The following is a 24,817-nucleotide window of genomic DNA, read 5'->3' as shown; positions in this document are numbered from 1 at the left end:
GCAAGAGAAAGGCAGAAGGCAGGGAGGAACGTGAAGTAGTAATTTGATATCGGCACATTACCTTCAGTTATTATGCTTTCGCTAAACCTGCTCCCGTTAGTCAGGCGCTAATGCATGTTTTACTCATCTTGTCAAAGACAAAGTGTTAAATAAGTAGAGCACGCTGCAGAGAGAGTCCTAGGAACAGCTATAAAAGGCAAATATTTTGGTTGATGCTCGGAAAAAGCGTCTATTCCTGACCTCGTACATCCAAGAAGCCCCTCGACGTGTTTATGGGGCGACATCTGCAAAGTCGTGAAGGACGACGACGTAGTAGGCGAAGCAGTAAAGAGGCCCTGGAACAAAGGCCTCTCACACTCCGAATAAAGTATATTCTCTCTCTATCTCGCTCTCTGTCTAAACGCATAGGTGACTCGCGCGATTCGTTGCCGTTGCTGCGATCGTCTTGTCACCGTTACGCTATATGAATGGTGGCGCCGGAGCGCCGGCCAACGGGAAAGCTCTTACGAATGAGATAAATAAATAAATGAGTAAATAAATAAATAAATAAATAAATAAATAAATAAATTGTTTTGATAAACAAAACTAAATAATTTGTGATAACGCACTTTGTTGTTTGTTGCTTTAAAACGCATTTCCTTGGGTCAGACACAGGTACAGTTGTGACAATGTGCTGGAGTGGTCTAGTGGTCGAGAACGAAAGAAAAACGAGGTGTGCTTTTTTTTTCGCCTCAAGAAAGATTAGATATATTAGGTGGACTGGGTATTACCCTGTGGCTCTAAGCTAAAGTTCTTGCCGCTCTCACATTGTTTGTGATTAGACCGAAATGCTCCGATCAATACACATGAGACCAGGAGCAATGCGTAATATGGGCAACGACATGAGTGTAGGGAAACCATGCAATAAAAAAAAAGTAACTGATACGAATGCAAGCCTTAAACGACTTCTTTTTTTTCTCCAACCATATTTTTCGTATCGTACATTGATTGATAAGCGACTAGATCGACAGCTGCATGCTGGTTTACCTCGAACATGAACGTGTCCACTTCCTCTCGTATGTCTTCTTCGTTGATACTCGCTGAGTCTTTCAAGTGTTCAGTAAGGAGAAGGTCCAGAAACGGTCTTTTCCCTTTCTGTTGTTCTACATTGTCGCCATTGACATCCGTCTGATCTGCTAGGTGATTTTGCTTTTGCAACAGTTTCTTTCTTTCCGCTATCACCTGGTAGAAAAAAAAAAACACTGTTTTGTATCTAAAGATTTTTCTTCATGACTGTAAAAAATATAAAGACTACCTTAAATAAAAATGAATTGCATACAATTGCTTGCACATAAATCGTAAAAATCAACTGCGTACAATTTGTATATATATCAATATCTGCGCAAAGACGTGCCAAGTGAACTGCACTTTGTGAGACATAGAAGACCATAATATATATCAATATCTGCGCAAAGACGTGCCAAGTGAACTGCACTTTGTGAGACATAGAAGACCATTAATCATATGAAAAAACGTCGCAGTTTCACCTGAAAGGCGAAGCATCAATTGCGATAGCAAATTAGTAGAGAGATAGGGAGTAGGGATAGTCGTTTTATCGGCTACATAAACTTGAACACATTCGCTTACTAACTGAATTAACAAGTGTGGTGTCAGCACGCACAAGCAAGCATGAATAGATCGCATCCGATGACCGCAGACAACCACTGTCAAAACGTTGGCGTCAGCAAGCAGCGAGGGAAGGTTCGTGCGGTGTATCGCTTCAACGGAAACTGAGCGGCGAAAGCACAGTGCATACAAAGGTCAGAGCCGTGTGGAGATCGCTTTCAAGATACGGCGCGCGCGACAGTCTGCGGACTGTCGCGCGCGCCGTATCTTGAAAGCGATCTCCACACGGCTCTGACCTTTGTATGCGCTGTGCTTTCGGACTGTCGGCGCAAAGCACAAGTACGCAGTTGTTGGCAGAGTAGACGCCGCCCCCCTCTCCCTCTCGCGATGCCTTCCCGCTTTCTTCCTTTCGCGTGGGAGATTGAGTCGCCAGTTGCCCTTGCGTCCGTTTGCAAACTACGCATTTGGTGCCGCAGCACAGCGTCGACCCCCCTCCCTCCCTCCCATACCCCCCCGGCCTTTCGCGCGACAGAAGAAGTCACGTTTTCTTTCCGCTGTGCGTTCGCTCTCCGTGAAAGAGCGTGGGGCGCTCGCACATACGGCGCCGCGCGGCGTCGATTTTATCGCCCTTGGACTTTATACGGAACCTCACGGCGACGACGATGACGACGATAGCGACGCCGATGGCAGAAATCCGCTTGAAGTGTCCATATAATTGCTATCGCAATAAAATAGTTATTATTATTCATGTCAATCTTGTTATTGTTGTCCTGTTAATTTTTAAAGGGAAGATAAAGTGAAACGCTAAGTCAGTTTAGACGGGCAAATTATTATTTCAAAAAGTATATTTTTATTCATACGGTGGAATTAATCATGTTGATTACCAACAGGAAAAAATAAAGGCCATACTTCCATTTCTAAAATTTGGCGCCCCAACCGCCGCGCCTGTACGTTTCGTTTCTGATCCTTCTGGTCCTTTTCGCGCAGAAGAAAAGTAATCAATGCGCACTAGGTTGAATCTTTCGATCATTTAGAATGCAATGTACTTCTTCTCTATCGATAAACAATTAATTAGGTAAGAGGACACGCTGACAAAATTTGTGACTTCACAGAAGGCTTTTATGCGAGAACTTGGCTGCTTGTCTTTGAGTTTTGCATGTTTTCTGGCATACCAATAGACAGTTTTAGTTTAGCGTGGTTACCGGAATAGCGGGCGTACCGGAATAGCGGGATCGAAGTGCGCATGCGCAGAACGCTAACCGACCCATACCGTTTACCGTGCGCACGCTATTTCTCAGAGTTAACGTTACCGTATTAGCGTGTTTACGTAGTGTACGTAAAACATGGCGGCGGTCCCGGCCGCCCGCTTCGAACTGAATTTGGCGTTGTTTTTGTAGAATTCACTTTGTTCGTAGCAAATGACTGCGTAAACGGCTTTTGCTTAGTCTCATGTCGCTTCGCCGAGAGAGTGTTATGGCTAATCTTGAGGAATTTTCGAGATCGCTTCTCGTTTCGAACGCGCCTAAGCCTAACGAGAGAAATTTTTTTCTGAGATCCGAGCGCCATCTGTCGCTAAAGTCGGGAGATAGGCGCGACAACGGCATATGGCCTCTGAGATTGGAGGATTTCGGAGGCTATGGTAGACAGCTTGTACTGCTTGTCTGTTTCGCTGCAGATCGGCGCACATGGCAAGTAAAAATACAACGCGCTCCTGGCTGCCATTGCGCTGCCTCTCGCGCTTTCCGGACGCACACAAACATATCTTAGGTGCCCTATGTATGCGAAATTCAAAGCGTAATGGAATAGCGTCCCGCACGTAAACTACGCTATCACGCTATACTAAAACTCTCTTTCTGCAAAGTTCGTTTGCGGAACGGTAACGCTATTTCCCGTAACCCCGCTATTACGCTAACGCTAAACTAAAACTGTCTAATAAAGCCTCCGCTCGCGGTAAGAGCGAGCTTCTGGGCATTTTTGAAATGTAGTTATCTGATACAGTTTAATCTAATATTCCTCCTTAGTGTTCCTTTAAAAGGGCTCTGAATCATTCCTCGGGCTTGGTGAAAAAACATACGCGTAGTCCGTGGATGACATCCGCTACGTAAATATCTCAGCCAAGTTTTACAGTCGTGCGAGGCGCGTGGAGCTCGCAAGCGGAGCGAGAGGTCACCTTTCTCTCAGACGCTCTCATTTCAACACAAGCCTGCTCCTCGCTCTCTTCTGGATGCTTTATTTCGTCATATAGCGGATTTCCATACGCGGCTGCTATTGGCGAATAGTTGGCGTCAATCAAAAAGTGTGTTTGGATCTGCGCGCTTCTTCCTACTGTTACTGTGTATATTCATTGACGAAGTTCAATAAACCGGCTGAAGTAAGCGAGAATATGCTTTCGAACTTCGATAATAACTACCTACTTCAGGAAGAAGACGACTATCCTCTGCTCACGCTGGACCGCGGTAGCCCGCGTAGGAAATAAATTTTAGCCACCATGCTTATCAGTCGTCGGGTCTCGCCAATTTCCACTAGTTCTGAACGTCAACTAGCCTCGATCCACGCGAAACTTAAGATCAGTAGTAGTAAGTGGTTCGTATGGAAAAGGAAAGGTTGACGCTATCTTCTGCAGCCCTTGAGGGAGCACGGCTCAGCGCCAACAGGGAGGGGAAGGTGGGAGAGAAAGAGGATAGTGTGGAGTCGTCACCATGGCTGGGCGGGGCAAACCGGCAGGCTGAGGCGGCACGTATCAGACCGAGATGGTAGGCCTGAGGGTGCTGCAGAGACTGCAGGAGTGTTGTTCCGGGCCTGTCAGGCCCGGGACAGGTTGGGAGGCCGCGAGGCCGTTAAGATCAGACCATACTCACGCTTGCCAGCACGCGCTCACTCATGGCCGCGTCGGGTAGACGCCTTGGCAGACTAATTGATAGCGCTTCAAAAATGCGCAAGTTTGATGTGGCTACTATCTGTCGGTCAAGCTGGTGAATGAAAAAGCCGGTCCGCACCATGTAGCATGGTCCGACTGCTGAATATGAGGGCAAGCACGCACTCAAGGCTTGTCGTGCATAAAGCAAACGCTGCGCATGCGTACTACGGTTGCATGTAGCGTAGGTCTGCTATGTAGCGTAGGTGCCGTGGCCGCCGCGGGGTGCCGCGATGAGTACACTGGCTAAGCGCACTACGGCTCCCTGAGGACAACCACGTTTGGCTTACGTTTGTCAAAATCGGAAGTGGCGTCGTCGCTAACATCCAAAATCAAATTTGAACTGCGCGCTACGGTGATATTTAGTAGGCGAAGCATTGTGGGTACCCTACGCTCCTCCGTAGCCTTCGCCGTGCAAAGCATTGAAGAAGGAGTGGAAGCACCGCGGGATCCGTGTTTGATTGCCAATAACTTCGCTTCTGCTGAACGCATTGAAGTACTTTTTGAGGCAAAGTATTTCAGAAATAGCCTATTTTCACTTCAAGTGCATTTCTCCACTTCGATAAAACGTAGTTAGGACCCCTGTAAACCCGTGCGCGCGTGTTGTTACACATGAATGGTCCGTTTCTTCGCGCAGTTCCGAAGTAATCACGTTTTTAATCATATGTTGAAGCAAAAAGGTCGGCAGTCGTATTGGCTAGTCATTGCAGCGACAATAAATAGAGTCTATAAACTTGGACTAAGATATTAGGGACAAACTTGGACTGTCAGCGCGTTTAAACTGAATGCACGACGTAGTGTCTAACGTGATATCCCAAGTTTTGTGTGTCATGCAACTGTTACTCCTACTTAATTTATTATGACGATTTCCTTGTTCAGACAGACATCCACTATTTTATGTTGAGGGTCGTATATTAGGGTCACTCAATACAAACGCACAGTGGTTTTTCATCGAGTGGCTGGGATCGGGTGCCAAAATGCAGAGGTGCTAAGGCGCGATATCAACGTATTTGTACCTTTCTTGTGAATGTATGGAGCGTGTTCAAGCAATCGTAGTACTCCTTGCCCATGGAACTGTGCTTGAAGATGAATTCCCTACTGAAAAATGGGTTCAGCATTCGGAGTATAAACAACTCTCCCAGTCTGGAAAGAAAAGAAGGATAAAATCAAACGAAGCCATCATATAAAATATGTTCAGATATCACACACTCTGGGAAGCAATAGTATGGGAGTCATGTTGCAGGTAGCAGGCTATTTAGACTCGTTGCGTGTTCCGCAAAGTGTTATCAGACCACCCAAGCTAATCCGTGTAAGAAGCGAAAAGGCATAACGACAATGGTGACGACGACAACAACGACGACAACAACGACGACAATGTAATGGTGATGACGACAGCGTCGTGACAACGACACGACGACGACAGCATGAGGGATGCCAGTTCGAATGTGGTGTGCTGGCAATCGAGGCGAGAAAGACAGCTATTATTATTATTATTATTATTATTATTATTATTATTATTATTATTATTATTATTATTATTATTATTATTATTATTATTATCTGGTTTGAAAACAGATATACAATTGACAGGAAAGGGAAAGTGAGGAACAGGCTGTCAACTGCCACCGGAAGGGGCCCAACGCCTGCCTAAACTGCAGAAAGGAGGTGACATGCTATGCCTACGAGATCCCCTTCTTCCGCTCGCACCAGCCGCCAAGGACGCACTCTCTTGCCGTATCGCGCCCACTCAGACTATGCATAGGCACATCGGCCCGGCGCGTGCATCCATGACATCTATGACTCAAGAAGACGACGACGACCAGATGTATCTGGAATAAAACCTGTTTTTACTTGTAGCCCAGGCGTGTGTCGTGTACTGGGGTGCTATGCAGGATGCGCCGAGTTTCTCATTCGCACGAGTTTTACCCGAGTTTGCTCGATGGCAGTCAGTGAACGGAGATAGCAAACACTGAAACTAGGAAACCTATCTGAAAAAAAAAATGTTCAAAAATTTTTAATCAGAATACTGTCATACAAGTAAATATTCTGTTGCAAATATTTTTGCTGTAATAAAACAACAAATGTTAATTTTGTTTCTATTTCGCAATTTATAGTTCGTTCTTGGTGACCCCTACCAACCAGTGATTCTGGCGCAAGACTTGGCAATACTGTGCAAACCAGCTATTATGCCGTGCGGAATGGCATTGCTCACTTGAACGCGGTGGTTTCATCCGCTCTTTTTTTGTTCCTTGCGTGTTTGTTCAAAGTGTGGCATGCGCTTCTCTTCAAGTGTAGCGTGTCCTTGCGCACGGTATTCATTCGCGAAAGGTGTCAGTGCAGGTTTTTTGTTATCGTACAAATTCACGCTGCGGCATCTGACGCGCTGTGACATAAATGCGGAAGGCTCCGGGAAGAAACGTTGCGCTATGTTCGTTCACTATCCATAACACAGTCTCTTAGTGTCCGACGGGAAGCAAAATTAGTAAGTCAAATGTTTTCTAAATGATAATGTGGGGCAATGTTGTCCTGTTGGATATGAATACATGGTGTCGCCCGGAATTGTGAATGATTCTGCGAAAAGCTTCGCATATGTTGCAATACATTACGACTGTGTGTTGGCCATAGTACTTTTCATCCGTTCAACATACGTTTTGTTTGGTCTAGCATAGTTGTTGCATCATTCCAGACGAATAAAAGTGAAGTTGCCTTTGAAACCCCTGAGGCATTGTCATTTTTTGCCATCCTATTCGCTGATCTTCCTAAAAAACCTACTGGAGCAATTGCCGTGAATAACACCCTAATTATGATCTCATTAAGAGATACGCCACTCCAATAGTTTAATGACACGCTGGCGCTTCAGCTGAGGCGAGTCGCAAGCTCGCCTCAGCCTCAAAAGAAAAATAGCTGCTGGCGTAGCGGTCGCAATGCCGGACGCTGAATAAATTCAAACATTCGCGCCACGCAGCATAAAATCTTGACGTCACTGCCATTTCCGGTTGTGATGTCACTATTTTTTTTTTTTTGCTTGCTGTTATAGTTGTCCCCCCGATACGTAGATGGCGACGATTGCAAGGAGCCGCCATTTTCTTGACTTGTGGGCTTCTATGGAAGCTACGCTACCAGTTTACATATACCTTGGGCTGTCTCTGTGCCATTTTGCAGCGACCGCCGTTTTAGATCCCTAATGACGCAGCACAGTGAAAATGCACTAGTTTATCCAGTTCAGCCTCCGCGATGCATTGCGATGAACAGCGTTCTGCTCAGATACATCAGAATTCATCGTTTGTCATCGCTTGCCCAGTGAAGGTGCCTCCGTGCGCATGTACGCAGTATTTGAGTGTGTTGTTCACTCCAATGTGCTTGCCGATTGCCTCTGCTGCTGAGCTAACAGCGATCGCGAATGGATATCGTAACGACAGCGCAGCAGTCGCATTTTGGCGGGTGAGGGCTCTTGAGTGCAGTTAGTAAATTAGACTTCGAAAGCAGGAAGGTGTTGCAACTGTTTAGTGTGCCGTGCTTTTGATGAAGAAATGCCATCGCACTGGGTCTAGAAAAGCGAGCGTTTCTCGACGCTGACCGTGTTTGCGACACTGCGGCTCCGATACATCACCGATGACAGAACAGCCATCTCAAACGACAGCTGCGATACGTTGTCGTTGGAAAACACTATGCACTGCTCAGCATCGTCGTCCACCGCGGCGCATCGACACATTGCAAGCAGCTACAGTGACGTGCCGGTAATTATTTGCTGTGCACTGCGTCGCCACAATGCAAGCACTGAAACCCAAGAAGATATATGCATAAGCCAGCGAAAGTCGGAGCGTTGTTTTTGATAGGGGTGCTCAGTACATCACCGATGACAATGCGTTGTGCGTGTTTTATTTCGGCGGTCAAGATTGTTGATGGTCTCTCAGTTCCACACCCCATCGCTGTTACCCAAAAATAAGCTGGGCATGGCCCAACCGCGGTGGGCACGAGCACAAGAGTTACATGCCCCGCGCGGGGGGTGACCTATGGTTTTGATTGACAGGCGAACTCGTGCCAAACTCGTACATCGAGAAACCCACCTCGAGTTGAACTCGCGAACACAGCGGCGGGGAGCAGCTGCCTGTGTCATCGCATCCAGCGGCAGCAAGCGTCAATATGACCGTCTGGACCCGTTCACCAACATGACCGACGTAGAGTTTCAGCGTCATTTTTGCCTTTCCAAAACGTCAGTGCGCTGGCTGTATGACGAGTTAGGCGAAGGCCCTCGTCTGCGGAGACAGCGTGGCGGGCAAATTATGCTTTCCGAGCACAGGCTGGTGGGACTAGGCTGCGAAGGAAAAGTTCGTGCGATCGCTTCAGCTCTCCCCGGCTTCAAGCGCTGTTCGCCCACCGCGCCCCCGCCCCAGGCCAGGTCCGGCGGCGTCATCGGAGTACTGGCGCACCTGCAGCGAGCACCTCGGTTTCAACCCGGACCAACCAACCTGCGAAGGCGAAGTATTCCCATTATATAGGAAGACTCAGAATGGACGCCGGGCTGCCTTCCGGTGAAAAAGGTTCCGAAAGCAGTTTTCGCAGTTACATGGTGCCACTGCACAGCACGGGCAGAGAGGAGAAGGCAGTTACTTCGCCAACACGGACCGCCTCGGCCGTCCGAACGACAACGTCTCCAGGCAGCGAATGATGTGGCTCACGTACTGCGTGAGCAAAAGCATAGATATATGGCTGTTGAAGGAGATGACCGGCGACTTGTTTCCTCTATCGGAGCACGCCATCGCCGACTGGAGGAACTACCCCCGTGAGGTCGCGAGGGACGAGCTGCGGGTGCGACCTCTACGCGGTGGCCCCGGGAAGATAGCGCAAATTGACGAGTGCCTTCGCGGCGAGCAAAAGTACAATCGAGGCCGCATAATGACGGGCGACAACGTTCCGCCGAGCCGCCAAAATTACGGTGGTGTTAAAGATGGTTGCCCATCTTCGGCATGGTCTGTGCGACCAAAGGGGTGCTGCGACTTTTCAAGGTCGACCGACGAGAGGGGGTGACGCTAGGCGCCATTATTGCACGCAATATTAAACAGGGAATCATTATTCATAGTGACGAATTGGCCGCATACATCTGTATCCCAAATTTAGTGGATGCTAACGGGGTTATGCATCAGTCTGCATTAGGAGACAATTAACCACAGCGGGAACATTATGGACCCCATCACGGGCGTTCACACGCAAAAAATGGAAAGTTATTGTCAAAAAGTGAAGCGACACCTCGTCAGTGGTGGGTACAGCGTAACTGCACCAATGCTGGATTCCCACCTGGGATGGATGTGGTGGCAGTCAACAGCCACGTGCGCTGCAAAGACCCTTTCTTGCATTTGTTAGAAGCCACGGATCGCTCGGGCTACCCAGTATAAAGACTCTTTCCTGCGGTTTTTAGAAGCCATCGCTCGGCGCTAGTCAGTACGAAGGTGCATCACAAAGTAAAAGAAAATAAAGCGTAGTTTTCTGACCCTTGTATGAGTGCTTTCCGGCATCCCTGAATGCTTACACGGTAAGCGCGCGGCAAACTACTTCTGCGCTAGCCGACGCTCCCTTCGTCTCGCAGCCTTATTTTAGCACGAGCAACGAGTGATCTGTTGAAAGCCCAGTGTGAAAACCAGGCGCACACCAATCTGTGCTCAGAAATGGGAGCGCAAGCACGTAGCAAGTGGCACCAATTGAATCCAGAGGAAAGAAAGGAGCAACGAGCGATCTCTTGAAAGCATAGTGCGAAAACCAAGCGCAAACCAATCTGTGCTCGGAAATGCTAGCGCAAGCACGTAATGAGCCGCGCCAATCCAATCCAGAGGAAAAAAAAGAGGACGAGCATCCCCTCATGGTATAACGCGAAACGTATTAAACTACGAATTAGTCTAATACGCAATCAGTGTAAATCTTGTAAACGTTAAAATGCTTATAACCCACGTTAATGTGACTAATATTATTGTACTAAATGCATTTATATAAAAACTTGCGTGTGCCTGTAATGCACTCGGAGGAACGACAAACAGGTGAAAAAAGGCACGACCATGCACCGACTGTATGATCACGTGAGCCCCAGTTTGTCGACCACCCATATGGCAACGCCCAAGGGATGATAGCCACCCAGAGTGAAACTGGAGGCGTGCAGACGGACAAACATTGTCTTGTTACCATTAGTTCTTTCATCTTTGGGTGCCGCCAGAGCTCGTGAAGATCCCGAGTTTCGCCAAACTCGGCGCATCCTGCATAGTACCCCTGGACAATACTTCAGTGACGACGAGCATGGGATACTACTCCGACATAACCTTCTGCTGAAGACGGACAACACCAAGGCATGACATCTCCCCACCAGTTTTCGATGTAACGGCGGGAAGTTGGGGTACGGACCGCATACGCCTGAAAGCCTACTTCGAAGGGACATGAAGTAACAGATCCCGCGAGGCGCCGCGCCTTGCTGATATCTTCACTGAGCGACAGCGTCGTGCGTGTACTGCGAGGACGTCATTCTAATACCTCGGTCAATAGCTTAAGCTACGACGATGTTGTGAAATGTTTGGAAGATCAGTACAACCCGCAGGCTAATGAAATTGCAGTCAGTTACGCGTTTTTTATACGGAAGCGAAAGGAAGGGGAGAGCGTCCGAGACTTCATCGCCGAACTCAGGAGGCTTGCCGAAAGCTGCAATTTCGGTAGCATGATGAACCGTATGTTGCGAGACCGCATCGTGTTTGCGGTATACTGGATGACGACGCACGGCGTTCCTTGTTGACGCGTAACAAGCTGACTTTGGACGAGGCTGAAGAGTTCGCCAGGGCTTCCGAGAAAGCGCAAGAAAACTTCCTAGACATGCAGGAGAATGGCATGGGGAACGAAAGCGGCACCATTAATGTTCTGCATCCACAGCGACGCTGGAAGCCACGGACACCAATTAGCAACTAGGAAAGCAGTCGCCCTCTGTGCGAACGTTGCAACGGGCCGCGCAATACACACGTGCGCCGACATTCAAGCACCAAATGCCGTCAGTGCGGCCGGAAAGAACACCTGGCTAGAGTGTGCCACAGGGCCGTTTCCGAACGTCAGGTACTTACGCCGTGGAGGAAGATGAAAGCAAGAACGCAGAAGAATTTATGCTTGCCGTGGTAGCGCACAACACGACTGACAGAGCCATGTCGCGGCCTCTCGAACAAGATTTGACGTGGGGAGGGCGGAAGCTGGTCGACACTGGCTCGCCGGTGAGCGTGATATCCAGTGTATTCAGGAAAGACCAGAGGTGGTGGCCAACTCTGGAAAAAACTTCCCTGCGGCTATTGTGTTACCTTGGCCCCCTGCCCGTCGTCGGCAAATTAACTACGGACGTGAAGTCCGGGGAGACAACCGTGAGCAGCACGTTAGTGGTCGTGGACTGTCCAGGACCACTTCTCTGCAGTCGGCGTACCATAGAGGAATTTTGCAAGGCCGGTGTGTCTCTCTTAGATGCCAAAACTGCTACGGGTGTAATTTACGTTCAAGAGGACGTGCAGGTGAGAACACTACTTGACGAGTTTTCGCAGCTGTTTGACAACAAGCTGGGTTGCTGCAAAGGGCCGCCCGTGAAGCTGTACATCAAGGAAGGTGCTAGACCTCGTTTCTGCAAAGCACGAACCGTGCCCTATGCAATGCGTGCGCAAGTCTCAGCAGAGATTGATCGCCTGGAGCAAGAAGTGCTTTCCCAGATCAGCGTCTCTGAATTGGCGACACTGGTAGTCCCAGTGGCGAAAAAGAACGGCGACATAAGGCAGTTAACGATGAACCCAACTACTTACTTAGAACAGTATCCTGTGCCGAAAGTCGACGATATCTTCGCAGCGCTAGCAGGAGGTGAAGTTTTTAGTACGCTGGATCTATGAAACGCATACAACCAGCTTTCTCTAGACGCAGAAGCTAAAAAGACTAGCTGTGCTGAACACGTATAAGTACCTGTACTGCTGTAATCGCCTCGTATTTGGAATCCCTTCAGCAGCAGCTCTGTTCTAAAGGCGTATGTAATCTGTTCTGCAGAGGTGAAAGTCTACCTAGATTATATTATTGTCACGGAAAAGAAGCGCGATATGTCTGTAGTACGACAAGTGTTCCAGCGACTGCATGACAATGGCCTGAAGCTAAAGAAAGCCAAATGTAAGTTCGGTTAAAAGCAAGTGACATTTTTCGGGCACCGAATCGACGAAAAGGTTTGCATCCTTTGCAAGACAACCTCGGTGCCATACTAGGTACACCGGCGCCAACGTCGGTGAGCCAGTTGAAATCTTTTCTTGGTTTTATCACGTATTACTCTAAATTCTTGCACAACCTCTCAACTATGATAGCACCACTGTATGCCCTGTTGACGAAGGGAGTGGCCTGGAAATGCGGAGAGGCGCAATAAAGCGAATTTCAAGAAGCAAAGAATGCTATGAAAAAGGCGAACTCTCTCATTCATTTTGACCCGATTAAGCCACATATGCTTGAATGTGACTGGTTAATGTACGCTTTGGGTGCAGTGCTGTCTCATCGCATCAGCAGTAAAGATTACCCGATAGGTTTCCGGTGGAGCACATTGACAGCAGCAGAGAGAAACTACTCACGCACTCTCTCCCCGTCTCCTGACTCTCTCCCCGTCGGCGGCTCCCGAGAGACACAAGAGCAGGTGCGAGACAAAGAGCAACCAGAGACGACTTCGGACTGCGCTGCGCGCAAGTCCCTCTGAAATAAACTGCGTTCTATGTTCCGAATGCCTTTTATTACGGCTACCGCGGACGTAACGGTGGCGACTAGTAAGTGGATTTAAGGCTCACGTTGACCTACACCTGTGCTACGCAATGGCATTGTACGCATCGGGCCGATTTCGGGAGTTTAATGGCGCATCGTGGACATCTTGGTTTGGACGCCTCCAGTTTTACTTCGTGGCTAGCAGCATCACGGACCCCAACAAAAAGAGGGCACACCTGCTGACGCTGTGTGGTGAGCAGACGTAAGACACCGTCTGCGCCTTGGTGCAGCCAAGCAGCCTAACTGAAGTGGCCTACGACGACATTGTTGCGGCACTTCAGAAACACTACGACTCGAGGCCATCCGAGGTCTTCAGCCGAGCTCGCTGCCAACGACATGACCTGTTGGAGTGAGAGAGGTTAAGCGCCGACGTCGCGGCGCTAAAGACTGGCCGCCGACTGCAGCTTCGGGACGCTACGCGCAACGGTTATTACACCAGCAGCTACCGGACAGCAGACGGCGTCAACAGCATCACCTGCCAACGCAACAATGCTTCCCTTGGACATTATGCTGCGTGACCGATTCGTGTGTGGACTACGGGATGATCTCCTGCAACAAAGACTGTTTGCTGAGAGTGACCTGACGTTCACAAAGGCATAAGACACCGCAGTTCGAGCGGAAAGCGTTGGCCAACAGCAACGAGACATCCGAAAAAACATTCAACCGGTTCACCAGGTGACTCACCAAGTTCGTGGTGACCAGGCAAGTGTAAAGAGATCGTCTAAGCCACAACTCTGCTGACGTTGCGATGAGCAGCACAGCCCCCAGTCATGCAAGCACCAAGCAGCTACGTGCACTTTTTGCCACAAGCACGGTCACATTGAGAATGTCTGCATCATGAAGAAATAAACAGGCGAAGGCGCCACCACAGCGACACAAAAGCGTGAACGCCCAAAAGACGATAACGCAAGTCGAAACGCAGCACAGTCCACCAGCATCAACACCGCTCTACGGCTTACATTATGTCGTCAACCTCGGCACGCGACCAAAGATTATGGTTAACCTTACTGTCCGCCACCAGCCCATACAATTTGAAGTTGTTTCGGGAGCAGCGTGAACGCTAATCAGCGAGGATACGCGTACGTACAGCAATGCATGGCCATGGAACGCACCAGCACTTTTCGACGAGGACACACACCTGAAAACATGGTCAGGACAAGACCTGCCGCTTCTGGTAGTGCCAATGTAGAAATTGCGTACAACGGCACTATTGCAAAACTGCCTCTCGTGATTGTTAAGGGTACTGGATCCAGCCTCTTGGCCAGAAATTGCTTCGACTCTCTCAAGATCGCGATCTGCGGCATCACCCAGGCAGCAGAGGAAAGCCCGATCGAGCGACAAACGCTGGTCGAGCGCCTGCAGAAGTACGAGGCGGTCCTCTGGGGAAATTCTAGGACATAACGGGCCACCGGTTGACCTCGAGCTCCACCAGGACGCCAGTCCGATGTTTCTGAAGGCCAGACCTAAACCGTTTGTCCTGCAACCTGCCTACGATAAGGAGCTCGAGATACTGGAACAACAGGGTATCATTGAGCCCACGCAACATTCCGACTGCGCCATACGGCTGGTAACAGTGAGGAAGAAAAACGGAAGCCTACGTCTTTGCGGGGACTACCGCATCTCTGTAAACTTGGAGACAAAATCGTCCTCGTACCCGCTGCCAACAACGCAGGAAGTCTTCAGTACGCTACGTGGAAGAAAGCGTTTCCGCACACTGGACCTAACACAAGCGTACCAGCAGCTGAAGGTGAGCGAGAAAACGTCAGAAGTGCTCACTCTTAACACCACTAGAGGACAGTACAGAGTTAAGCGACTATCATTTGGAGTAGCGACGGCCCCAGCAATTTCCGAAAAGTACATGGAATGCCAGCTTCAAGGAATTACCTGGCGTGTGCGTCTACTTATACAATGTAATCATCAGCTGCACAACCAGTGAGGAACATGCAGCTCGCTTAGAGCTTGTTCTGGAAAGGCTTTCTAGCGCGAACCTCCGCTTAAGCATGAATAAGTGTTGCTTCTCGGTGCCTGAAGTGAAATTTTTAGGTCACCTGATCGATGCCGAAGGCATTCACCCCACCAGCGACAAGGTGCAGCCCATCACGGAGTCACGCGCTCCAACCAACAAGCAGGAGCTGCAATCCTTTCTTGGGCTCCTAACGTTTTATGACCGATTCCTAGAACACCGAGCAACGGTGGCCAACGACCTTTACAACCTGCTGAAAAACGGCGTTCCCTGGACTTGGTCGCAACGAAATCAGAAAGCATTTGAAGCCTTGAAGGAGCTGCTACGTGAAAGGGTATTGCTCAGACACTACGACGAGACATTGCCCTTACTCTTGGCATGTGAACGCTGCTACGGCGTGGGTGCAGTTCCCTCACAAAGAGACGATCAAGGCAGAGAAGCAGCGATCGCCTTCGCTTCCCGCACACTATCCCCCGCAGAGCGCGATTATTCTCAGCTCGATCGCGAAGGACAGGCTATCGTCTATGGTGCCACGGATTTTCATCAGTATATCGCGGGCAGACATGTGACCATACTTACTCATCGCAGGCCGCTTTTTGACATCCTGGGAAAGCAGATTCCGCAAACGCTGTCGCCCCGTATGAACCGATGGTGCATTAAGATGTCGGCGTATGACTATGAACTCGTGTACCACCCTGGAAACAAGCACCAAAACGTCGACGCGCTGAGCCGCCTACCCCTCAGCGAAACCATTGAGGACCCGCCTGAAGTTGGCTGCGTGTTGATGCTCGAAGCGCTACCAAGGCCTCCGCTAACAGCCGACATGGTCGCAACCACCACACAAGATGACCCGACGTTGACCTAGCTGTACAAAGCTCTACAGGAAGGCAGCGTTCAAAAACTCAAAGAAGACAACTTCAACGCTTTTCGCGAGAGCTACGGAGTTGAGCTATCATCGTGGTTACATCACGCTGGGATGACGATTCCAGGCCCACTTAACCCACAAGCTACGGCTCTCATCCACGCCGGACACAGAGGCGTGGTCGCAATGAAGAACTGCGCCCGCAGCTACATGTGGTGGCCGGGAATAGACAAGGATATTGTTGGGACTCGGGGTCGCGTTTGGGCCGGTGATCGCTCCATAGGGATGAGTACGTCCGGGAGTAAGAGCGAGAGAAAAAGGATTTATTCTACATATCTACAGTGGCTCCAGATATGGAAGCCCACTCCATGGGGGAGAACTTTGAATGTCTCAGCTCACTACATGTCTGGGCATATCAGAACACGTCAGGACACACCCACTGAACCAAATGTGTCCGCTTATAAAACAGTCGCCCTCCCCAGTTCCCCACACAAGGGAATTCAATGGCCTTGATGTGGCCAATCAGAGGGGTCGTATTGTCCACAGAACTCCGCCTCTGATATCCAACCTTCGAAGCAAGGACGAGGTAATTTGTAAACAGGGGGTTCACACTCTTTCCACGAAAGTCGTCGACTTGGTTTCTTGCTCTCCGTGACGGTCATCTTGCCAGGGTCGGGAGAGTGACCTTCGCGTTGGTCCCCGCTTCCACGAAGGATGGCGGTTGTCGTCGCTTCTAAGTGAGCTTCTTTGTCATCTCGTCACAGCCGGTGTCAGGCCACGTCGCCAGGTAGGCGGCCGCTGATGAAGGGGGTGGCATCGGGGGAAGCAACCAAAGGATGCGCACTGCCGATTTGGAGCGCTTGTTGACGGTGACAGTGCAGGGTTGCGACGGTGATGAAACGAGCAGCCTCGGTTGAAACAACCCAAGAATGCGCCTGTCGATTCTGGGCGCAACAATATCGAGACACTTGCGGCAGAGTGCACCGCTTGCCAGACCAATCAACGCGCTCCGCCACGAGCCCCAGTTCCGGATTGGGACAGACCGAGCACACCTTGGCACACCCTGCACCTTGATTTCGCAGGCCCAGTTGACGGGTCCACATTTCTGGTAGTTGTGGACGCCTACAGTAAATGGGTTGAAGTTCACCATATGAACAAAGCCCTGTGTTCATTGTAACGTTCGGACTGCCCCACAAAGTGGTATCAAACAATGGAACCCCATTCATGTCGGCAGAAATCAAGAAATTCTATAGTGACAGCGGCATCTCGGCGGCAACACCTGCTCCGTATCACGCAGCCACAAACGGACATGCTGAACGCTGCTACGTTGGAGAGCTAAAACGCGCTCTCGCAAAAGACCCTACAGGGTCAGTACAGCGGCGCATCGCACACTTTCTGTTCAAGCAGCACACAACCGTGCAGAATACGTCGGACCAGACCCCTGCAAAGCTCATGTTTTCCCGCTAGCTGCGAACACACATCTCGGCTGTTCTTCAAAGTCCGCACGAGAAATCTAAGGCGCTCCGCGCTGCCGGAAACTCGAGAAAGGACAAGTGCTTGCCCGCCAGTTTCAACGAAAGCCCGAGTGGGTCCCCGTCATCGTGAAGGAACGCATGGGCCTGAGATCTTTCCTCGATGTCAACGGGACGGTTACCCGCCGACACCTCAATCAGCTACGCCGCTTAAGAGCACATTCCCCGCCGTCTGACACCGCCAAAGGCAGCCGCCCTCAGGCTTCTTTCAACATGGCTTGGCTATTATCAAAGAAACATGACGCTCCTGAACCGACACTCCCGACGCCGCCAGCGGATTCGCCCGAGAAAACCAGCCACAGGTGCGATCCAGACAACTTGGCGCCCGCCCAGCGAAAGTCGACACGACAGCGACGCCCTCCGGACCGCTACCAAGCGCAAAACTAAGGGGGGAGGAATTGATATGTCTACGAGATTGCTATGTCTACGAGATCCCCTTTCTTCCGCTCGCACCAGCCGAAAACGACGCACTCTCTCCCCGTCTCCTGACTCTCTCCCCGTCGGCGGCTCCCGGGAGACACACGAGCAGGCGCGAGACAGAGAGCAACGATAAACGATTTCGGACAGCTCTGCACGCTACCCTCTGAAATAAACTCCGCTACATGTTGCGAACGCCTTTTATTACGGCTACCGTGGACATAACAAAACAGTAACATAGAAATGGAAGATAGGAAGAAGAGGGTGAAAGAGCAAGATGACAAATCTCAAAGAATAAAGCAGAACACACACAGTACAGGTCACGCACACTAGGGTTTGTCACTGGAGGTTACGCTACTAAAGAAAGTTAAAATTGAACAAATAGTGTCTCAGGTCTTGTCATTTGAAAACAGAAATAAGCTACAAACGTGAACCTCACTTATAGGAAAGTCAGGAGAGCGCGATGAGCCTGATCTTGTCGAGACGCATAACCACTGGGTTACAAACATTCTTCGAGTGTCGTACACCACAAGACAAGGAGACGATAGTCCCTCACTATAGCGACGTACGCTGCACAATGAAAGCGGGGTACCGCAAGCCAAGGAGACGGTAGTCTTTCACTAGCGACGTGAGCTGTGCAATTAAAGCGGGACACTCCAATATCAGGTGCTGAAGCAAGGTATATATACGCATGATATCGAGGCTCCCATAGAAGCCCTTCCGTCCTGCAGTGGCGGATTGAGGAGGCACGACAATGCCATCTATATTTCGCGGGGTCAATTTCTCGGTGCAAAAAAAATCATCGTTTGTTGTTTGAGGCTTGTTGCGCATAGTCGTCTATTGCGCCAGCGCACATCAGATCACATACAAAGAGCAAACAGTACAAATGAAGCGTAAGTGAGAACGTACGCCGCAACAGAATGTGACCTTTTTGGTTGTTGATAATATCGCGTCACAATCGATTTACGAGTACACCCATCTATATTTATAGACCTCATTCTATAACGGCAGGTATTACACCGGTGAGCCTTGAGAGTTTTGCATGAATTCAGAGCAATTGGTTCACACTGATTTTGTACTAAGTACCACCATGCATGCGTTCTTAGTACCAACACACATATGTTATTTTGTTGTTAGAATAAAATAAACATTACATTGAAATAGTTCACAGTAACCACACTTTAACCTGCACTAACACAGGACGCGTGCCACCTGTAGCTTTTGTCTGGTACTGAATTCATAGCTAAAACATATTCTTTAGTGAAAATGCAGTTAAAAAAGTTACCGATCAAATATTATAAGGTTGGTATATATATATATATATATTGCCACGAGACAGTGAAGGGGCTGCTACTGTCGGTCGGACGAAGACGACGGCGACGAAGTGGCCAGAGGCGCGCGACAGCCTTGCATCCGTCGCCGCTGCTTGTCCAAACCTTGTATATAGCAATACTCCCTCAATAAACGTTATCTCCGTAACATCTTTTGATGGAGGCGCTGGGTAAACCTGTCAACGTGCCGGCTCCGTCAACCAAGCACGGAACTTCGAAGCGGTCGCCGTCTTGGTTGCTCCGCGATGACCAGTGAAGTGCCGACGGTGCAGCAGCCACCGGCTCGTGTGATTCTTTTGCACCCACAAGACCCGGGAACCTTTTCTGGCACAGATGGCTTGGAAGTCGAACTGGATCGACATGTAAGAACGCGTCAGCAACCGCAACAGGTTGGACCCCACGGTTATGTTAGGCAACGCGATATTCTGTCTGAAAGGAACGGCACGCGTGTGGTACCGGACGCACGAAGATCTTACAAGTTGGGACGCTTGCAAGGCGAAGCTGCGTGAGTTGTTCGCCAGATCATTTGGCCGACAGCAGGCCGCTAAAAAGGAGTTGGGATCTCGTATCCAGACGACCACTGAATCGTACATTTCGTACGTACAAGACGTACTGGGCCTTTGTCGAAAAGTTGACGCAAAAATGGCCGAAGATGACAAGATATCGGATATTTTGAAAGGAATAGCCGACGACGCGTTTAATCTACTGGTGTGTAAGGACTGTACGACGGTCGATGCCATAGTTAAGGAATGACAGCGCTTTGAAGAAGCGAAGAGTCGCCGCATCACCCGCCAGTTCCTTCGGCTACCTAACACCGCCGCCACATCATCATGCGAAGACCCATCGACGCCTGTACCGGCTACAGCGTCAGAAGATGTAACGCGTATTGTCCGCCGCGAACTCGAAGCTCTAGCTCCTACGGCCGTCCCTCCAGACGTTCAGTCAGCCAACTCACTCATACTCAGTGTCAATCATACAAGCAGTCGTCCGCCAGGAGTTTGTGAACATGGGATTATCATCGGCCGTCTGTTACATCCGTACATCCGAACGTACCCCTGCAAATGTCACCCAGAACCAGGTCTACCCTTCGCGCTACAGAAACCCGGCTGACTGGAGGACGGCAGACGACCGACCCATATGTTTCAACTGCTCTCGCGTTGGACACATTGCCCGTCACTGCCGCAGTAGCTGGTCGTCGCCTTCAAACTGGAGCACTGGATCTTGGCGTCGTCCTGGAGACAACATTCGACGGTTTTCCGCTCGCTCTGATCCACATGCTTCCGATGCTTCCGATGCCACCGTTCCACACTCCAGGTTTAGCCGCTCACCGTCCCCACAAGGCCGTCGATCTCGATCGCCGCGACCAAACCGGTCATCGTCCCCTGCACGGCCTGGCACCTGCGCTCCGGAAAACTAAGCCGTGCAGCTCCCGGAGGTGACGCTGCATCAGTGACCCGATATACAAATCCTCTGTTGACTGTACCTACGCGCCGAAATCTTCTGGACATTCAAGTTAACGCCATCACCGGACGCCGTCATATATATATATATATATATATATATATATATATATATATTGCCGCCAGCATACTGAGAACGAAAAGACGCCCGCCGCATCATAGCTGTGTCTCAAAGAACCGCCACAACACAAGCGTCAGGCAGGGCACCGCAAGGCAACGCTGCGCCGCACGTACCCACGCCACGTGGTGACAGAACGGTGGCTCGTGCGCGAGGATCGGATGAATGGCACGCGACAGGAGGTGAAAAAGGAGAGAACAACGTTCAAAGAGGCGACGCTCGCAGGCGTTTTGGTTGAGTGTTGAGTCTCTGGATTCTCAGGCACAGGTTCGCCCAGAATAAATCAGTTTTATTAGAAACGGTTGTCGTAACTGTTGGTTACATTTCTGGTGGAGGTGCGGGGTATGATTCCAAGCCCCACACATGTCAGGGAAGGTAGCCCGGACCCCCGAAGTTTGCCGCCAGCGGAATTGACGCCGGTTCACCAACGCACAAGTCGTCACATACGAGGTGAGCCTCCCGAGTTTGGTCGTCTCACCGAATCACTAAGGGAAGCGACGGCGGTCAGCCTAGGCGCCAGTGCGATGGCTACTCAAGTGACCCCTCCTCACGTCGTCTTTGACTCACCCAAGACGCCAGAATCATTTCACGGAGACACATTTGAGGATGCCGAGGACTGGCTCGAAAACTTCGAGCGTGTCGCCAGATGCAACGGCTGGGACGCAACGAGGAAACTCCGGTATGTGTACTTCGCGCTGGAGGAATCTGCACGCACGTGGTTTCAAAACCACGAAGCGTCGTTTTCATCGTGGGATGACTTCCGACGAGAGCTGCTCGCTACTTACCGGAGCACGGACCGCAGAAGAGGGCAGAGGGTGCTCTTCAGGTGAGAAACCAACGAAACAATGAAAGTGTGACTATGTACATTGAATACATGTCCCACCTCTTCCGCCGAGCTGACCCAAAGTCCCAAACATGGCTGAGGACAAGAAATTACGGCACCTAATGCGCGGTGTTAAACAGGACCTATTTGCAGGCCTGGTATGTAATCCACCCCGCAATGTAGCCGAATTCAGATCAGAAGCGATGACGATGGAGAAGACATTGCAGCAGCGTGCAAGACAGTACAACAGAGATGCAAGCGTCGCATTATTTGAAGTTGGGTCAGGAGCCCTCCCCAGCAACATCGACGCCCTACGTGAAATGGTGAGGTCTGTCGTTAGGGAAGAGCTGCAGAAATTGAAGCTGGTTCAAAGCCTTCCTACGGTGTCATCACTTGCAGATGTCGTACGCGAAGAAGTGCGACAAGTAATTTGTGAACCAGAGACTCAGGTACGGCCCCTAGCACGGATATCATACGCACAAGCTTTACGGCAGGACATTGGACGCGCTGACTCTGCCAGAACTACCGCTACGCCCCAGATGCTTCCTCGCAGTATGCCGTCCATGCCGGAAGGAAGACCACGTAAAAGCGATGTATGGCGTACTCCAGACCGGTGTCCCCTCTGCTACCACTGTGGCGAGGCTGGTCACCTGTATCGGGAATGTCAGTATCGCCGAGTGGGACTCCGTGGCTTCTCCGTGAATGCGCCTTGCCCTCGAAACGGTGAGCGCCCTTACGAGATAGAAGCATTTTTATTTATCTACACGCCGAAACATTCCGTACCCCCAGCAACATGAGCCTCGATCGGCAGCGCCTATGCGTTATCGGTCGCCGAGTCCGCGTCCGTCCTCCATGTCACTGAGGCGTCGCTCACCAAGTCCGCGACGGGAAAACTAGAGCCAGCGACCTGTGGAGGCAAGGCCGCTGACGCCCAGGAAACCGAAGGCCCTCCATTGCTAACCCGACGAGACGACGGCAGTGACACCGCGACGAACAAATGCAGTGATGGCGACGCTACTTCCGAGTTGCGTGTCATCATTGACGACTTCGAAATGACCGCGTTGATAGACACTGGTGCTGACTATTCAGTTAATAGTAGTGTACTCGCCAGAAAATTGAAAAAGGTATTGACCCATTGGACCGGATCTCCGATACGTACAGCCGGGGGACACTTAGTCGAGCCTGTAGGAATGTGCACAGCAAGGATCAGAATTAGTGGCTTTATGTACGTCAGCAGCTTTATTGTTCTACCCGAGTGTTCCCGTGATCTGACCCTGGGCATGGACTTTTTGCAAGCAAACGGTGCCATAATCGACTTGCAAGAATCTCGCGTGTTGTTTACTACGGAAAATGCTGTCGCCTTTTCTGATGTGGAACATCCACGTGTTGCCTCTCTGCGTATTGTGGATGAACACGTGACGGTGCCGGCAAGGTGCAGATGACTGTAAGGAGCGACGCATTTCGAGACTATGAGGGACTTGTAGACGGAAATATCGGGCTGCTACTGGAAAAGCAAATATGTGTGGCAAGGGGCCTTGTTCACCTGCGTAACGGATGTGCGGCTGTCCTCTTGACTAACTTTGGCAATGAGGCACAACACGTGGCGAAGGGAACAGCCATAGCATCTCTTCATGGCTATGAACAAGTTACGGATATATCGACTCTCGACACACCTTCCCTAGCATCTGGGACTTTAAACAGTGTGCTCTTTAGACAGCCGCATTTCATTTAGCCCAGAAAATACGTACGTCAGTGTTACACTAAACAAAGATTTGAGAGGAGCTGAAGAGGCTGCCAGTTGGTAATGGTCCTAGTCGTGCAACCGCTGCTTCGCCTGAGCGCCACCACTTAAATTTACCAGCTTAAGACCGGCAGACCAGATGTGAAGAAAAGAAGACGTTGCGTGTGACTACTCAAGACTCACGTAAGCAGTGGGATACAGACGAAGACTAGTAGCAACATGCGCCGCCAAAGAATAAACAAAGCAAAACCCACCTGTTCACGGCCTTTACGTACGGAGAATGCTCATCATGTTGCGCACGAATTGATGTCCCCATTATAGTCTCTGAAACGGGAGAAATCTATTAAAGTATGTCGCGCATTTCAAGTTAATACGCGTAGATGAGAGTTTAATTATAAATTAGTTTTATTGCGTATGGTTCAGATGTTCTAATTCCCCAGTCGAGTCTCCTAGGGAAGACCAAGGGATTAAAAGCGGAGACCGGTGGTGCAGTGGGGGTGGGTGCTGACGTGACCTGATACGAACTGAGACGTTGAATATGCTCCTGATGGAGTGGGCTTCCTAACCAGGGGCCAGTGTAAATAATGTAAATTAAACAATTTTCCTATTTCCTACTACTGGATGTATTCATCAATGGGCTTGGTGGATTCCTGGCCCAACCGCCACCTCGAGCCGCAACAAGGGGTACACTTTAGACGGATCCGAGCAACAGCATATTGTTTGTAGTCGTCTTGAGTTACCAAAATTGTTTTGACGCGCGATTAGTCAGCTGATTTGTGACGGTTATTTATGTCAAATTCTAAATATTCATTTAAGGGCATAAGTCGGGTTTGAAAAGTTACAGAGCGTGCTCAGAAACACTTTATAAATTTGTTTCCATGTCGTTATCGTTTACATGGTTATTTTTTCCAGGCAATGAGGAAAGCCTGGAAAAGGCGACAACAAAAGCGTTACTGCGCGCTTGCGCCCGTGGATTCGGGTTTCCAAAGAACGAAGCTTGCACGCCAATTTAAAAAGTAAGAAAGCGACCGGCCACGACGTTCAACGTACTCCCCACTCTCGTTGTGAAGATAGAACTCTGCCACGGTCCTAAATGATTAGCGGTGAGCCACTGCTAAACACTAATGTAAAGAGAGTCGTCAAATTTCGATAGGCATGTGGGCTTCGTCCTTTTGAAGCTCCGATTGAGTACGCTGCAATCCAGACCAGCAAGCCCGCAGGGACGTCATTTCTTTAATTATTCGTCGGCTTTCTTCAGAGTCCAGAA

The 24,817-nt window shown here is 49.9% G+C and overlaps 1 protein-coding gene across 2 annotated transcripts in view; it reads right to left on the bottom strand.

Moving 5' to 3' along the window:
* The window catches only part of LOC119436580 (cytochrome P450 4c3-like), a 43,018-nt gene that overhangs the window by 5,021 nt on the left and 13,180 nt on the right, over positions 1-24,817 (bottom strand). For both annotated transcript variants that reach the window (XM_037703468.2, XM_049659638.1), the window contains exons 4-6: positions 23,805-23,874; positions 5,536-5,662; positions 1,027-1,221 (exon numbers count right to left, since the gene is read on the bottom strand). In XM_037703468.2, the coding sequence (XP_037559396.2) occupies positions 1,027-1,221; positions 5,536-5,662; positions 23,805-23,874 (392 nt within the window). The remainder of the gene's footprint in view (positions 1-1,026; positions 1,222-5,535; positions 5,663-23,804; positions 23,875-24,817) is intronic.

Source organism: Dermacentor silvarum, chromosome 1 (assembly GCF_013339745.2).
Source record: "Dermacentor silvarum isolate Dsil-2018 chromosome 1, BIME_Dsil_1.4, whole genome shotgun sequence".
NCBI classification, from domain to species: Eukaryota; Metazoa; Arthropoda; class Arachnida; order Ixodida; family Ixodidae; genus Dermacentor; species Dermacentor silvarum.
This window is presented reverse-complemented; position numbering and strand designations above follow the sequence as displayed.